Source organism: Apteryx rowi, unplaced genomic scaffold, assembly GCF_003343035.1.
Source record: "Apteryx rowi isolate R43461 unplaced genomic scaffold, aptRow1 scaffold_208, whole genome shotgun sequence".
NCBI classification, from domain to species: domain Eukaryota; kingdom Metazoa; phylum Chordata; class Aves; order Apterygiformes; family Apterygidae; genus Apteryx; species Apteryx rowi.
The window spans coordinates 513,357-531,344 of record NW_020448397.1 but is presented as its reverse complement, the minus strand read 5'-3'; the positions used below and the strand labels follow the sequence as shown (position 1 = coordinate 531,344).

Genomic DNA, 17,988 nt, shown 5'->3' with positions numbered 1-17,988 from the left:
ATCAGCTAGTCTCCAAACGTCTCTATTATTAACATGATATGACTCTTGACCTTTACAAGATAATCTGATGTATTGTATAAAGTAATGAAAAAATTGCCTTACTGCACAGAGTGCTTAGCTGCAAGTGCGCAGCAAAACACAGTGTACAGTCCTTAGGAATGCACAACAACGAAAGCACTACGTAAATCTTACGAGATGGTAAACAGGGAAAAAATAAATACAATAGAAACCAAGTAGTCATACCTGAAGAAGTCATAAAAATAACCCAGTAGATTATTAGCTAGTAAGTCTTCTGCCTCAAGCCAAGAAAATTAAGTTCTCCAGCTCTTGAATTTTCAAGTTCAAAATGGGAAGAACAGAAAGAATCTTTTCTCTTTGCCAGGTATAGCAAACAGTTTAACTGCAGAGGAGATGTAAAGGAAAACTTTAAAATAAGATTTCATTTTACTAAAATCTTTACTGCCCAGAAAGGGCTCAGGTGCAGTCAAGCATATTATGGAAGTGACAAGACCATCTGAACATATTACGTTTCACCTTTCATAGAATTGACAAGTGCCACATCATTTTCTGCTTTCAAACTAGTTTGCTTACGTAGCCTCTGACTAACGCTGACGTCTGGATCTGAACAAAGTAAACGTGCAGGTGACGCGGATCCTGTTAGAAAACAGTCTCTCACCAAGGTATAGAGCTGCATGGCACAGTGGATGCTAGCTTGCTGGATTATAATGTAATTTTTGCATCTGTTTAAATTGTTGTTGTGGTAAGCGAGAGAAAAAAGGTTAGAGGTACGTGCAAAAGTGAACTGTGCTTTTTGCTTTCCTTCCACTGGGCCTTGTCAAAGACAATGCTTGCCATGAGGTTGAATAACAATAAACACAGTTAATAAAGAAGACTGACTGAATATGAAAATAAATGAAAATAAAACCAGACTAAGACCATGGGCTTGTCTGGAGTTTTCCCCCTCTGATTTTGATAATGCTTCAGATTAACAATTGTCAACACATTCTTGCACAGATGAAGAAAATCCCCATTGCCACAGTTCCATCCATTTTTCTAAGAAAGGCTGATGGAGATCCACAGAAATGCAGAGCGGTACAGCTGGTGTCAAAACAGAAATACACATTTTTCATCATAATTCCACCCAGTCAGTTGTGTCTATTATAGCCCAGCTCTTTGCAAAACTGACCGTGTAATCTCTGCTTAGATGCCTCTGGTGAACAATGCATTTCCTGTAGAAATCCATCAAAACAAAGTGATTTCTAATAACTTCTACCTGTGTTAGCTCCAGAGTAGCCATTTCAGAGAAGGCGCTGCCACAGGGAGACAGCAGAGGAGTCAAAGTGGAAAACCCACATAACAGTCTATGGTCAGTTATTTTCTTTGCCAGCCCTAGTGACCTGAAGAAAAGCCAAAAAGAAGGCAAGAATGAGAATGTAGGTATTAAAGGATGAATAGATCTGCCACTTCCTGATGATATCAAACTTCTCTATTCCATAATAACAATTTTTACCTAATACATCGCTTGGAGACTAAGCTGGCACAGTGTGGTTTGGCTTGATCTGTATGCGGCCTTTTCAAGAGAACAGACTTTTTTAAAAAAAACTTCAAAAAAGCTGAAGGATACATCTTAATTTTCAGTGTTTGCTTTGTAAACCATTCCCGCAACTTGAGATCATTAGTGCAGATTTTCTTGGACACACTCAGAAGATTATATGACAAATCACAGCAAGACAGGAAAATCAAGAGGATTTTTCTTTCCCTCGGGATTATCCTGGTGTTAGGATAATCTTTGTATTTACTATGAATTAAGCCCATTTTTAGATTATAAATATAATTACCTTCCACTAGTGAGCAAGTTGGGTTTTTTTCTATCACTGCACTTAAAAGCATCCATCCTTATGAATGCTTGTTAAGGAAAATGAGGGTAGTTTTCACATGACTCGAGTTCCACCTTGTCCCCTTTATTCACCAGTGAGCACCATCTGAAACTTTATCCAGCACAAAAAGACATCTAGCAACTAAACAGTTTCCTGAAGTAAACATTTCATTAACCTTTCCAAAGTGAACAGTTTCTCCCAAGAGAGAAAGTATGTTTCAGATAAAAGATAAAAGAACACTGAAGCAGGGTACATGATCAAAAGAGTTTTCATATTAAAGACTAGAAGGCAGATATCAATAGCGCAGAAGCCTAAGAGATTCAGAAGTAGGTGATTACATACCAAAAACTCCACCTTTCTGCTAGCATCCAAATCATAGCCAAACTCCACTAGGAAAACAGCTGGCTGGAAGCCATTTTTTATTTTTAGACAAAATTTTTAGATAAAAGGATGCTACAGCTACAGTTGTGCTGTTCACATATCCTTTCACTTCAAAGATAGCAATTTTCTCAGAAGAGGTCATTCTTCACATATCGAGGAGCACTTCAGTAGCAGCCTTCAGCAACTGCGGCCCAGTTTTCCACCTGGCATTTTCGGGGTGCTCTGCCACCACCCTGGATCAGCAAAGAACATGGTCAGCCATCTATACCAAGCCTACGCTGAATGTGAGTTAAAAATATCCCCCCTGCCCCTCCTACATGCCCCTCTGGTGATTTATGTCACTTTTTTTTCTTTTGGTAAAAGCTTTCTCACCACCAGCGCTGTGTTCTTCTCCTGCTTGTTGCTAAAGGGCCCACAAAAAAGCATGGACTATGGAAAGAAGAATAAACAGTGAGGACAGAATACACACAAGCGTGCTTCCAAATATGCTAAGCAAACAAATGGGAACAGGCCTGTTTCCAAATATCTCTATTACAAGAAACTTAAGACTCTTCCTATAATAACGATAGATGAAACATTTTCAGTATGATTCCTTTTTTAGAATCCCTTTATAATTAAAAGCTAGATTTTATCCCATCTTTTTTTTTTTTTTCTCCACACCAGCTTTTTGCCAGGATAAAACATGACTTTACAGTCCAGAATACTGCAAACGTTTTTTTTTAACTTATTTGTTTGTGTTTCATTCTCTTACATTTTTCTTCGTATTAAGAAATAACAAACTCTGAACACTGAGCTTCATATAAGAACATGTCTCCACCTACTTGCAAGAAAGAGACCTGATGGAAGTAACAAAGAATAAACTGAATAATGGGATTTGGAGAGTATCATCTGGTGCATGAGGACAGAAACATAGGCAGCTTGTGGTGCCATCTGTACCCACCCTCGTTGCCCTGAGCTTTTGAGTATTTTTTCCCCTCGTTGAAGGCAATGTGAAATGATGAAATGGGAAACAAACAATAGTGGATAGGCAGGAGGGGGTAGAGTTTTAAAGCATTTGAAGGTGAGGATAAAGTACTTGAAATGAGTGCGACGCAGGGAACCATACAGGGATTTTAAAGAGGTGTTAGTATAGTCCAGACTATTGACAGATTAAGTTATTATAGAAGCTTCATTTTCAACATACTTGATGGTTTGAAGTGAATAAAAGACATTTCAAATTGAAGTTAAAACTAAGCACACAGAACTGGAGAAACAAAAGAAATCCTATAAGCAAAGGTTATTACTTCAGAAACTATTTCTGTTCACTGTCCTTTCTATTTTCTTGTTAAGCTACACAGGAGCCTTAGCTGTGAAATATTCAAAAGTGTCCAGCCCCACTGAAATCCAATTTCTTTTTCTATTTTTAAAATTAAAGGTCTTGAGTCAAACCATGATATATTATGCAATGAATCTGCAACAGGAAGAGCTGTATAACATTGCCAGCTAGTGGTCATTTGACTTCAAAACACAATAACTCAATTCTATCACAGTTTTAATATTTTTGAAATGTAATAAACCCTTTTATAGCTGTAGTTTAAGAAGATGACAAATAAATTGCAAACATATTTCCGTAGCTTAGTTATCAGAAGCTAAAAATCTGCATGAAGGTAGCATTTTGTTCATAAATATGTTAGTCCTGCATTTATGTTTAGTTTTCCAGTTGAAGAACACATGGACATTTTAGGACCATAACAGCACTGGTTCCCACAGCGCAAGAAACTATTATAGTTTAATGTTATTTAATTTTGCTRTCTGTGCCAGTTCTACATATTCTGACACCTGGATATTAATATGGATTTTCATTATGATTGTTGTTGAAAAATACTACATAATTAAAAGTGAACTCCCAAAAATGCACAGATGTCAGCAGAACAAACATGAAAGAGATACTAAAGGGGCAAAGAAAATGCAGGAGAGTGCATTTATAATAAGGCACACATTTAAAAGTACACTTACAATATTAATAAGACAGATAACTTGTTCTCTAAATCCTCTCTGTAATCTAAGGCCTACCTGCAAACATGCTGTTTTATGAAGTAGGGTATAAAGAAACATGATCACCAAGTAATGTAAAATATATGGTAAGAGAAAGTAAAGGAACGGAAAGACCTCATCCTAAGGTAAATGTCAGATCCTGCAAAAATACACACATGCTTAACTCTGCTCTGCAGATGGCTTCATTGATTACATTTGCTTTGAAAAAATTAAGTCAGCCAGCATTTGCAAGTCAGGATGTAAAGGCTGTAGAGCACAACATGCATTTTGGAAGCAGACATTTCCTACAGATTAATGGAAGAAAAATTGAACTTCTAGGAAATTATATGGGAAATTACAACTGATACAAAAAATTAAAGGCATTCCTATGCCTTTATAAACAACTATCACCAAACAATTTCTATTTCTGGTTAGGGCACTGTTGAGATTGACACTATCTCAGTGTCCTATGGATATATCTACCCCATCTTTTGCAAGCAGTTTTAGACTTGCTCTGTTTACACTCTGAGCCACCTGCAATTGGGAGCTACCTTTGTGTGGCAATAAATCTGAGTCAATTCGGCTTGCATTGCAGCAAGGATTGCTTTTAGGGTCCATTTCTGAGCTAGCTGTGGAACAGGGTAGGAACAGCAAGCTCGTAGCAGCAGGGAACATCAGCAGGACCTATCTGCTTTTGCCTGCAAAAGACCAGGCAGACACATCCTAAGAAACAATCCCTGCTTTAAGGACCTCCCAGCTTGTGATCTAGTCCTGCAAAGATTTATACACTTGCTCAATTTTATTCTGACTTCAGCAGGACTACTCAGGATGGATAAATACAAACACAGCAGGCCTCTTTGCAGATGCAGTGTTAATAGCTAGGATAAGTATAAGGTGGGAAGAGAGATACGGAGTCTGAGGGACAAACCAACAGTTGTCTTGAATCTTGTACAGCCATTAAAATTTATGTAAGGAGTATCCCTAAAGAAACAGGTCTGTCAGTAAAGGCACAGAGTTGTTACAAAAAGAACTGAATATCTGGCCTAAACTCAGGATCCTTTAAAATTATCCACTACCGATGATGGAAGAAGCCTTCATTTAGGAGCTTTTAATAAAGAGGGGGAAGAGAAGACCTTGAACCCTGCAATAGCAATTAAAACAGGCAAGGAAAACACATTCCTTTCAGGCAGAATCTGCACCACTGACTCACTCCAGAGCAGTGGCGCAGTTTGGAAACAGTCCCTCTAGTTTTCCCTACTTACTGCTCAGGCGCTGTTCTCCAAGTGGTTTTCATGTGCACAGAACAGATTCCCTGGGCCTTACAGCAGGTCCCAGTGTCACAAGATCATCCAGTTTGCACTTAAACCTTTAGATATCTCCAAACCACCTGCATGATGGAAACTTTTGGTCCAGGGGACGAGAGTAAGCATAATTCAAAGCAAATCCCCTGAACCACACATAAACAGAAACTGAAGTCACAGCGCTAGCCTCCATCAGCTGATCCCCTTCTATTGTGCCAAATTATTTCCTAATATAGAGGAAGCAAAAGTTATTGAATAAACAATTCAAAGCCAAGGTCAAGCCAAGACTTTGGTCTCCTTTATTCAATGCCRGAGGTCTAACGTGAATCATCAAGTGACACAAACTTCCGCACAATGCAATTATGCCTAATTTAAGGCAAAACCCATTGAAGATACAGATCCCTGTGACTTCCTTCCCCTTCCAAATGCTGTTAACCATTTGTGCTGTTGTTAGTCAGTGCTAACAGAACATATTTTGAAGCACACACAAACATTGCTCATTAGCAGATTGTTTAATTAGCCTCAGCAGTGTCAGGTACTGTGAAGTACATCTGTAAATCTCTCAAGACACAAGCAGCATTGCTGTTGAGCAGTGAAGTTAATAATTCTAGCTGGGCCATTGCCATACTAGGAAGTGCCCAGGGATGACTAAATTTTTTTGCTTACTGTCACAGTACCCTATGGAGCCTGTCTCATCTGTTCAGCTTCTGAGATTCTTCTTAAATATTTGCAAAGGTATCCAGCTGCTGGGAAATGCATATTTTGAAGTTATGTTTCCAAGCAGTCCCCTACATACGTTCTTCTTCCCTCCAAGGATTCTCTGTAGAGCTAACTCCTGTCTTGGGTCAGACACAGTAGCCTCAGCCTTCTTGTGATCTAGCTGTTTGCCTTATGTTTTTCCCCTGCTTTCAATTACAGGAAGTTTGCTTTTGTTTGTTTGCTAAAAAGATGTTAGTAGTTCCAGTGTTTTTTCCGTAGCTCAAAACAATGTTTACAGAGTCTAAAATGCTCTAGAGGCTACTGGATTTTCTGGTGAAACTCAAATGATAGTTTCAAGGTTTGAATTTTGCCAGAAAAAATAGATGTGCTCTACTTTAACAAGGTCTAACTATATACAAACAGATTTTTTTTCTTTCTTTCTACAATAGCCAGTGAATTAATTCAATCTGCTCCTTGAGAAATGAGCCTTTCCTGATTCTCTTTCAGCTTCTACCCTAAGGCAAGCTTATGATGTACACAGTAGGGTCACCAGGCTCTTCAAGCTTTATTCTGTCCTGTGTCAAGAGCTTCCTTTTCTTTTGGAGGGCTTAATACTCCTCATATTGTTCTGGTCCTCTGCCTTTCCAGCTTCAGAACCAGCACAAAAGTCTGATATGTTCTTAGTACCTTTTCCCCTGGCAGAACTGCAGTATGCTCTTTACTCCCATTCTGGATTGTGTACAGAGAGGTACTACAAGTCTCAAGTGTCTAACTTGTAGAGCAATGAGCAACTTTCAGAAGGCTGCTTTCAGGCTGACAGTCAGTCACACCTTTCCTGACGCAGTGGTGTCCATCACTACAAAGAGTGGCACATTTGTCACCTCTTGAACCACGTTGTGCCCACTGTGCTGGCAATCCCCTCCACAGTTTTCACTCTCAACAGGGTGAAGTCCTTTGCATGTCAAATGCTCATTGATCTCAACTTGTTTTTTACTCTACCCATATCAGTGCTTGATTAGGGACTTGTTTTCCTCCTTCCATCAATAAACACCATCAATACACAAACATTTGTTTGCCTTCTTTTGTATAGTTTAAGAGCCTTCCTGCATGCAGGCTTCACTTTTGCATAGAGCAGCGTTCCTAAATTTTCTGTAATGCAGTTCCACAGCTAGCTCTGAGATAATGGAAAGACTAAAAACAAGTGTTTCAAAACCAGCTACTGTCACCAATGAAATTATCTTCTGACAGTCTTCAAGTCTGGTGCCCCCCCCCCRCCCCCTGGCTTTGCAGACACAGAAAACAGCACTCTCCAACCATCCCCCACTCTGCTAAAGTGCTGTCAGTCACAGCAGGGCTTTTAACTCACTCCTCTGTTTCTGGAAAGTTATTATAGCAAAATTCAATGCAGGAAGGCGATTTTTTTTTTTTTGTAAAATGATTTCAGATACACTCTCAGTCATGTACTAACAAGCACCAAGGCACATGACCAAACATCCTGGCCAGGATCATTTATGCATGACAAGCAACACCATCTATCCAGCTCTCACCACATCTCTTGATTTCTTCTTGGTTGACTATGACAAACTGATTTTGGGATGTGCTTTTTATAGTCCTTCAGTGTAGACACTGCTTGGGATCTTTCACCTCAGTAGCTTGTCTCATCCTTTTTAAATCTTGCACAAAATTCCTGAGATCCATGGTTCTGTTTTCACTAGTTGGGTATTTTATGCCTGCAGTCCTGTCATCTTGTCACCAGGATTTCAGTTTTCTTCATCTTGCTATCAGGTCATATGAATGAAAGGCTCTAGGCACTGTTATGTATCAATTAGCAGCAAATAGTATATGTAACACTGTTTCCTTGTTCTGCTGTTTCTAAGGTTTCACACACTTTCCATTCATAGTTTATTCATATCAATTTTCATATTTTTGCTACAAACCCCTACATGTTATTTAGATGGATTTTCTTAGTTTGCCTCAATTTGTTCAGTAATTGAGCCATGTTACCCCACAAAGGCATGGCTTCACCCATGTCCAACTCCTTTGAATCACAAGTCCGTTTAACACAACAACTGACTCTTGGCAAAGATATTTTGATATTTCCCACATTTATTTGGAAAACAGGAAAGAACATTCCACTTCCCATCACCTGCTTTGGCAAATGCTTTCCTACTGCACAGACAGTGAGCATTCTGGAAAGATTTTTTTCTTTTCAGTTCAGTGAAATCCAAACTAATCTATGCACAGACTGCTCATGCTTAGTAACTTTTGGGAGATGTGAACAATAGGGACTATGTGTGGGTGAGGTGAAATTGATCTCAGTTGCCACCAGTGGCACTTTCAAAAAGATTAACACAAAACCACCCTTTTTACTCCCTGTCCCCATTATTGTCTTAAGTAACATCAAAAGCTATGTTTGCATATTGGTAAAGCATCTTTGTGGTCCTTTGGGTTGAAGGACGATGTGTGAATGCCAGATATGGAATTTTTTTTTTGGTAGTTCAGTAACCTTTCACTTTAGTGTAGGCATAATATTTTCTCAAAAAGGTGACAAGACAGTCTCAGACTAACATCCAGAAAGTGCTTGATGTTTTATCTTAACATTTGAAGGTCAGTGCCTTAAGGCACTGTCGCAGGATGACTGACTACCTTATAGTCCTGGACCATGCGGGTTTTGTGTGGTGGGAGGGAGAGGAGGAGGGGGAGAAGGAGATCTACTGCATGACTCCACAACTTGTCTCAAAGATCAAAATTTACTGCACAAGTTACAACAGTACAAAGCAACAATTCCTATCAACAGAAACTTGCTCACCTGGAATGCTTACTTTTTAATTACACTAAAAGTTATGCTAACAGTAACTACTTAGTAAACAGAGAAAGCTAATTCATGCTAACTGTAACTACCCAAACAAATGAACCRGGCAAACCAACTCTGACTGATTTTTACCCACGTGTTGCCTCAGCAGCCAATGTACCCTCAATCCCAGGGAAGTAACTGAAGGAGGGCACCTGCATCCCTGGCCTGAGGGGCTCTGCAAGTTGGCAGACCCGCTGCCACCCACGAAGAGTCCAAGACAGCCTCCGGGGCCAACCTGTTTGTACCCTTCAGGGGAAGGTGGAGCTGCTGGGCCAGTTGCAGTTCCCTTCACGCAGGCGCAGACCTGGCTCTGGGCTGCTGCAGGGCTCAACTCTCCTCCATCGTTGTTGTGACCATCGCACCCACGGTCACGGGTTGGGGGGGGGGGGGTGGCCGAACACCCCCAAGGGCAGGCTAGCTGCCTCGCGCACTCTTCAGCACTGAAGTGACTGTGGATGACTGCTTGACTCTTGCAGTGGGGGTCCCAAGGAGAGATCCCACAGCTGGGGTAAGGAGGAGTTCATTCCAGTCCGCAATGGGGCCCCAGCAGTGGAAGCAGGTGTTATCTCTCAGGGTCCTGATGAGGGGGAGACAGCTCTGACCACAGCAATTAACACCGCCCCAGCGGTGAGAGGAGGCTTTTGTCTCTCAAGGTCCTGGGGCCCAAGCAGGCCTTATCTCAAAGTCTTGACATCCTCTCTTTTGGAGTGTAAAACACAGGAATTCAGGCTACTTGTAACTGGCACCAAATGTATATGTGGGGGGGGGGGAGGGGGAGCTGGAAGCATCCCCCCACAGCCACTTTCCAACTCAATCCACATGCTGGGTTTTGTGGACGGTTGTGCCGCTTTCTCAGATAAGATTTTTCTCCTATGACTAATTCTACTTAGTAATGAAGTGCTATAATCTTATTACAGAGACACCTATGCCTTAAAGTACTCCTGAGTTCATGCTGCAGAGGCTAACACTGTGGCAGCAAAAGTCAGGATTTTTTTTTTTTTTTAACTACTAATTCTAAGCTTTCTAGACAGCTGCAACCTAGCAGGGTGTCAGGGAGTTCCAGTACCTGCTGTTAAAGGGACTAATCATCTGAACCTTGGCTAGTCAAAAAAAAGATGTAGTCAAAGCTGAAGTGATAAACACATACAATGCTCTAAATAGCACTACTGCATGACCCTTCCTTTGACATTTAGATTTTTTACGCAGGACAAAAGGACGTGAGAAAGATTAAACTAGTGTTCTCCTGACAAACTTCAGAACTCTGATTCAAGCACAGCTATTTGCTGCTAAACGTTCTTGTGTACATATCTAAAGAAGTCTTCTCAAAAAGTGAGATGGTCAGAAACGAGCTAAGAATCATCTCCTTAGCAGAAAAAAATTGGAGCATGAACAAATAAAAAAATTATTTAAAAAAAGAACAAAAAAATAAAAAAAGTATTGAAATGAAGGAAAGTGTATCTTACTGGAATCAACTGCAAAATGGCCACCTAAGGTTGCAGCAGATGGACTCTCCCAGCTTTAAAGGACTAGGTACATGAACCTGTAAGAGGCCCACTGGGAGGATGAATTAATACTTGAAAGGCTTGTAGCAACCAAGCAAAGGAAAATGACTCTGGGAGATGAAGTCAAATCCTCCTCTTTGAAGGCCAAGTTTTACAGTTTTCAGAGCCCAAGTTTGGAGTGCAAGTTCTTCTATATGCTTTTGATTCAAAATATTAATTAAAAAAACTAGATATCTTACAGATGTAACCTTGGCCAAAATTATTGATCAATGGGATGTCAAAATATTCCATTTTAAAACTAGGTCTTACTACAGTTAAAGCATTTTAACAAATTTGAGCAAAACTTCCTTGCAACCAGAACTAATCCTTATTGTCTCAACCTCCAGGTAAAGTTTGTTCACTTCATTTTTTTGTGGTTTTTTTTTTTTTTTTTTTTTTTTTTTTAATCAGAGCTGAGCACTCAGTTGGGTATGAAAGTAAGGCTGCTTTCTTTCCTTCTCTCTTCAGTAACTCTGCGCTATTTCAAATGCACTTTTATTACACTTACCCTACACCTTAGGTGGGTGAGCATTTCCCATAATTGTGTTAGAAATATAGCATGAGTTGCAAATCTCAGGTTGACTTTGCAGTCTTGGAAATCAAGGAAAAATCCAGATCTTTATTTTTAAGAACATATGACTTCAAAATATACACATGGAATCTTTCCTACACTATTTTTACAGTCCCTTTTCCAAATACAGCTATGGCCAACATTGAATAAAAGCAAAGAAATTCAGAGTTCTTTGCCCTTGGCACCTTCCACAAACTTAGAGATAAGCTTTTACCATTGTGTATTTCCTTATAAAAGACTAAGACCTTACCAGCTGCTTGAGGCACCTGTGCAGAACTTTTTAATATTATTGCTACATGGTATTTTGACATTTTCCCTCCCTAGAGATGAGAGAAATAGGGAAAATGGGTTGTTTTTACTACCTTCAGTTATTGCCTAGAGTCATGAGTTGTTTTTCCTTTTGACAGATGCTATAACATCAAGGTAGCACCAGCTCACTCTTGGTAAGACTTTAACCTAGGAAAGTGTTTTGCTTGCAATCTACTGCCTGGCAGTCTGGCCTTTATCACATTTTTCTTTTCTTTCACCTCCAGGAAGGGCAGGTGTGGTTGTGTTGATATACTTCATATACAGATAAATAACTTCAGAATTATTTTGAAACACTGAAAATTGAAGTCTTCTATTTATCTTGCCACATATTCTGTTTTCATATGACTTGTATTAGCACTCAAAATATTGGATTTATTTTGGATTATCTGGTCCCATAATCATCATGAGTTTTCAGTGTCCCATGGTTCCCAATGTATTTGCCCTAACATGCCTTAAAGTTTAAGGAATAAAAGTGTAACTCATTGGTAAGGAAAGCTTTCTTCTTGAGGAAAAAGGAAAAATTACTGTCCAAGCACATTAAATCTTTAACCACTCAGTTAAGATCTCAGATTAACAGCTCTGAAAAGTTTTTTCTTCTAAACTTCAGGGCTTAAAATTTGTGTCTGGCAAGGATTAACAGACTGCAACTGAGTTTAGATGGTACAGTCTAGTGAATATGACTATTCCTCACTCTCCATTTCAGTTTTATACCTCTCAATATTAACAAAGACATAAGGCATGGAGTTGTACAGCTCTAAATATTCTATTTAAAGTATTCTACTAGTACTTAAATGTGCACTTAAAGCCTGCTAAGATCACTAGTTCCATTGAATTAAAACCTCCAATGCAAATAAGCATGAGCATGAACTGTACAGGCTAGAAGCACAGTTGCGCAAACCTATAGAAGTTTACTCTTGCAATTATGTATAAGCCAGTTACAGATACAGCCAATGATTACAAAATACATTTCAGCAAACCATGAAAGGATAAAGCAGTAAGACAGAAGGACGTAATAAATGTAATGAAATACACATAGCTAGAAAACACTGTCCTGGAGCTATAAGCAACATTCAAGGATGCTTAGACTTGTATATATGGTTTTTTTCTTGCCAATAAACACTTCAGTCTGTTACTAAAGGATTCAGCCATTGGTATTTCCTATTTTTCACAGTGGTGTTTGAGTCACACTCTGACAAAAGGCATCAAGTTGTCAAGAGTCACATTTGCAAACCACAGGTAGACACCCCCATATATGATTGGGTAGCTAACAAAAAAGGACTCATCTCTTTCCAAAACAACCACAGTATTTTGCTAAAAATGTAAGCTTCTAAGCATAACTCAAGGTCAAAATTGCAGGGAGAGAGTTGCCCAAAAGACTGACTTCAGTTTCTGCACAAAATATACAACAGTCCCATTTAGAAAAGCATGAACACCAGCAAATGCTAAACATCTACAAGTGTAGAAAAATCATTTGACATGGGTGATGTCGCTTGCCTTTTGTTTGCTGTAGATTGTTGCATCATGTCTAAATAAGGCAAATATCTGCTCGGAAGGACCCTTCAGATGGAGCAAAGCTAGCAGCACAAYTGCTTTTCAATTCCACTCCTTCCACTACTATATGGATATATACGCATTAAGATTAAGATTCCAAAGCAGCAAGTAAGGTGCACTTCAGGTACAAACAACTTTTTGAAAGCCATAAGTCTAAATTCTCATGTGGATATGCAAATACAAGTTCCTATCACTTGCTGTCAACAAAACCAGAGGCTTAAAGAAAAAAATCTGATTTCAAAACTTGTTAGGGCTTAATTCAGTTTATTGTATTTACGCTACCCAGCTCTACACTTCTCAGGGATTCAGCAGCTGATCCAGCATCTACTTTCAAGTTAATGCAAGTCCAAGTAAGGATTTCAGTATTTTAACTTTTAGGCCCCCATGCAATACATAGGACACCTCCATAACACACACAAAATAGACTAAGGGCCAGCAGGTAGACAGTGCTAGCCAGGGAGTGCATCTTAAACCCTGCCAGTATCTTCCATTCTCATAGCATCCAGGGGTGAGATCATCACTTCCAACTGTTCCTTTAAAGAACAGAGCAAAGCTACTCCTCTTTTGAGGACACGTGAGAAGACAAACAGTATCTTCTTTCTTTTTTGCAGCACTTATTCAGGAGAATTTGTCTAGAAAATAAAAATCTGCTTTCGAATAGTTCTTTAGACACATGGGGTTCAAACCTTCATCTCCACTCTTCTATTATCATCCTCACTGCCAAGCTTCCTAAGACACAACACATTCTACTGAAGCTAAGCCACCACGCAAATAAACCAATGGCTGGAAATCATGCTTGTTTTCCTTTATAATATAAAAGTTAGGCCATTCTGCTTGTTTTCTCATCCTGGCTCCCAAGCATTTTCAAAACAACTAGGAAGGGTCTAAGTTTAGCCACTAAAGCTTWGTACAAACTACAAGTGAGGGCTTGTTGGACCACAGCAAGAGGAAAGTCTGGGCATGAGATTTTATGAACAAGTTTAAATTCTGTCCTCGCTAAAAGACAATTCTGACACCACTATACATGAATAGTTAACACACTTTGAGAAATACAAGTCACAAGGTTTTCCTAATGTTTTCCAATGTTATTCTAAACACAGTAGCATGATACTTCTGTGATAAATGCATGTACACAGCAGTGCAAAATCTCTGCACACTGTTCACCTTCTGTAAAAATCAAAGTGAAGAAAAAGGGGACTAGGAAACAACTATCCTAGGCATAGTTTTCCAGACTTCTTTCACTTCTGTTCCCTCCTCCCCCAATTTTTTGGGGGCAAGGCTATGGCTATTTTCTCCAGAGGAAAGTAAAGAAGTATTTTGCACCAGAACAGTTAGAACTGTTTCTCTGGATCAGGAAATAATGTATTATCTTAAATGTTATTGTACATTCTTGCATTATAACAAAACATGCTCTAGAAGACCACAGCATCTGAAAGATGGATTTGCACTGGCCATGCCAATCTGTTCAGATCTGTTTCATATTCACAATAGGTCAAACTAAAAATTCAGAACTGATCTATTGCTGGAATACTATTAACAGTAGTATGTTTGGCACCTGCTACTTTTAATACTGAAGTGTATGATCTCTGACATTTCATGTCAAGCTTAAGACACTCCATGCTGGGACCATCCAAAATCAAATTGTGACAAAGCATAACACMACTCATTTTTGAAACTTACAGGCATTCTACATTCACTTTTGAAACAGGAGCTTGACTGCAGTCTAGCCTGCATCAAAAAGAAAGTATTTTCTATGCTGGATATTTTGAATTCCAAACAGGGTAAAAGGGTATTCAAAATAAAAAGGAACAGCTAAGTCCCATCAGAAATAGCATCTAAAAATCTTCAAAGGAAATTCAGATATTGAAATACAGTACTAGGATTAAAACACTTTCACTCTGAAGCAGGGAAGGCACAGTGGACTTGGAAGAACACACACTTACACGTGAAACCTAGAAAGCTTAAGATGCAGATTTATTATGCATTAGGAAGCTTATTAACTTAAAAACCAAACCGCATAGTACAAAAGGTTTGTTATCTCTGCTCATGTGAAACAAGTTTCAAAATATATATTTTTAAAATTTGTTCAGTCAATACACAATCCTTTTAAAAAAGCTGTATATCTGTCAGTACCCTCATTAAATTTATAAATACATGATTTACACAGCACCCCATCTGGAAAAATTAAAACTCCTTACAAATATCTACATATATTGCATACATATAAAACTTTCATAGGAGTACTTCGTTAAAGTCAGGTTTAATGATCCATTTACACTGCAGCAAAATACATATAAATTTGTATTTTTTCATAAAATGTCTCTAAAAATTAACATATTTGTAGCCATTTGCAACTTCTTTAAAGCATCTTTTAGAAAGGAAGTTTGATATGAATATATCCATGAGATTCAGCAGGTGAGAATGATATGAAGGCTAAATATGATTAATAACTGAACACTAAATAGCAGTTAAGGCAGGGGTGAAAAGAATTAATAGGAAAGATTGTTTCATATGGCAGATAAAGTGACAAAATGCAATAAATATACACATTTCTTGATGTAAACTTCTCTGGTACCCACTGCCTTTCCTGCCTCAGAAGTTAGGAGTGTCCACATTTCTGATGCTGTACATTACATCATTTAAAATTTTATTTTCCTATTAGCAAAACATTAATGTGACCAGTGCTCTCAGGTGCCATCTGGATCTGCTTTAATTGCTCAGCATAGACTGTTCTGAAATGTGGGTTTAAGACTTGGACATGATCCTCATTTAGGGGAAATGACTGTCACATGTAATCATTCACCCTCTGAAATCACCTCAGCTTTTATCACTGCCTTCTGGTAGCTACTGGATTTCAGGTTAGTAAGTAATATTTGAGAATATGTCTTCAGGAAATTCAAAGCAACCTTTATGAATAAACAATATTTCAGATACCAGAACTATATAGATCAGTCCCTCTCATATCCATGAGGACTACATGGGGCATGCATGCAGACAAAAGGTGTAAGAAATGCAAAACAACCTTTAACAGTGGTGGCAGAAACTGTGTTCTGTCTCAAACCTGATTATTTTGCATATGACTTTGGGAACTGACCATTCAACTTAAAGTTTCCATTATGTCTGTATATTGAGGTTTTTACCCAATACCAGGATTTGACATGCATTTGCAGCCACTTATTGGGTACTGGAAATGGAATCACATCTAGTTGTGACCTCCTATGCTAGACAAACCCTCCTGCAAACGTGGAATCAGCCTTGAGTATGGATTTGAGTACTCAGACAGCATGTGCCCTCCCTTGCACATGGTTACCTTCCTGCTGGAGGCCAGATACTCAGCACATCCTACCCAGCTTCCAGATCTGCAATTCAGCACATGGATTTCTTCCAGACTCTCCTCAGAAGTTAGCCTTCATACGCTGCTATCCTGCAGGAGTGGCTCAATGTCCTCTTCGCTACCTCTGTCTAGGCTGTTGCTCAGGGTACTGCTGATGCTGTTGCTTTGTTTTCTGGTACTGCTGGCTTTACTGTGCTCAGGAATAAATAAGGCTACCAGAAAAGCAAGAAGAACAATGCATGCTCCAACCAGGAAGGGTGGACCAGGAATGATTGCTCTCTGCAAGGAAACAAGCATATCAGAAAGAATTCATGAAACTTAAGATATTGACTGCTGCATTAAGAACTATACCCTTAAGGCAGGAGATAATGGGGGAATATTTACATGGTCTACAAACTGTATACAAACAAGTTCACATGTGCACTGCAAAAAAAACTTTTGTGCATCTACAATTCCTATGAATTTCTCACATCTTCTGCACACTGATCTAACACACACAAATATACACAAAACTATCAGTTTACAATAAGATTACCTCACAGATGAAACAGGCATTGACTAATGTTTCTTTGTAAACACTTTTTTAGGCAACAAGGCTGTTAAATCAGGAAAACTCCTCTGAAGATTAATGGAATAAAGTTTTAATAACCAGAAGTAAAAATGCTCAATAAATCTTTAATTTTATCACTTCACATTTTCACAAGTTAGCTGGATATACAAACATCCCCCAAACTGAACTATATGCAGAGAATAATGGCAGGCTATGCAATTCAGGTAATACCCCTCTCACTGCAAGGATAAATTGCTGACATATATGATAACTTGATATTTAGAGTTCTCCTCTTGCTCATGGGCAGTTCAATTTAAAATATAAAATACAACTTACTTATCCATATTCCATAACCATGCTTAAAAACCAAGCACCAAAAATTTAAGACTAATTTTAAGCCAGCTAAATTTGATTGCTAAACTCCACAGGAGAGTGCAGCAATCCTGCAATTTTATTAAAACCTTAAATATCCTTCCTGCATTTTCAGCAACTAAAATTAAATAAAAATCAGAAGCTGAAACTTTTCAGTCCACAGTACTTGTTTTTACCAAACAAAATGGAGAAAGTCAGTCTAGCATAAAGTGGGAAAGTTGAAATTGAGCATACAGTAACAACAAGATATTTCCCTTGCTTCAACTCTTTTGGCAAGTTTAAATTAAATCTAATTGTGGCAAAAAATTTAAGTTTTAYACATATTAAACAGAATTTATATTAACAAAATTATATAAATCTCCCATAGATGCTAAGCCCAGAAGTACTTAAAAATTTAAAAAGCGTCCATGAATGAATCCCCTTATCCGTGGCTTAACAGCTGATCTATCTGAGCAGCTTTTGAACATGCCACTATTGCACTTTCACTGAAGGGAGCCATAAGCTGCATTGAAAAGTGGTCCCTGCTCATAGCATTGCTGGGTGTTTTTATTACTGCCTGAATACACTCTGATTGTACTGTTGCTATAAGGGCTATGGGTGGATAATTTCTATGATGCAACCTCATTCTCCTCTTA

At 38.7% G+C, this 17,988-nt stretch overlaps 1 protein-coding gene across 1 annotated transcript in view; it reads right to left on the bottom strand.

Annotated features, from left to right (window-relative positions):
• Positions 1–15,048: 15,048 nt before the first annotated feature.
• The window catches only part of LOC112965246 (hippocampus abundant transcript-like protein 1), a 32,246-nt gene continuing 29,306 nt past the window's right edge, over positions 15,049–17,988 (bottom strand). Inside the window, exon 12 of the mRNA XM_026064060.1 lies at positions 15,049–16,710. Within this exon, the coding sequence (XP_025919845.1) occupies positions 16,507–16,710 (204 nt within the window). The 3' untranslated portion in view covers positions 15,049–16,506. The remainder of the gene's footprint in view (positions 16,711–17,988) is intronic.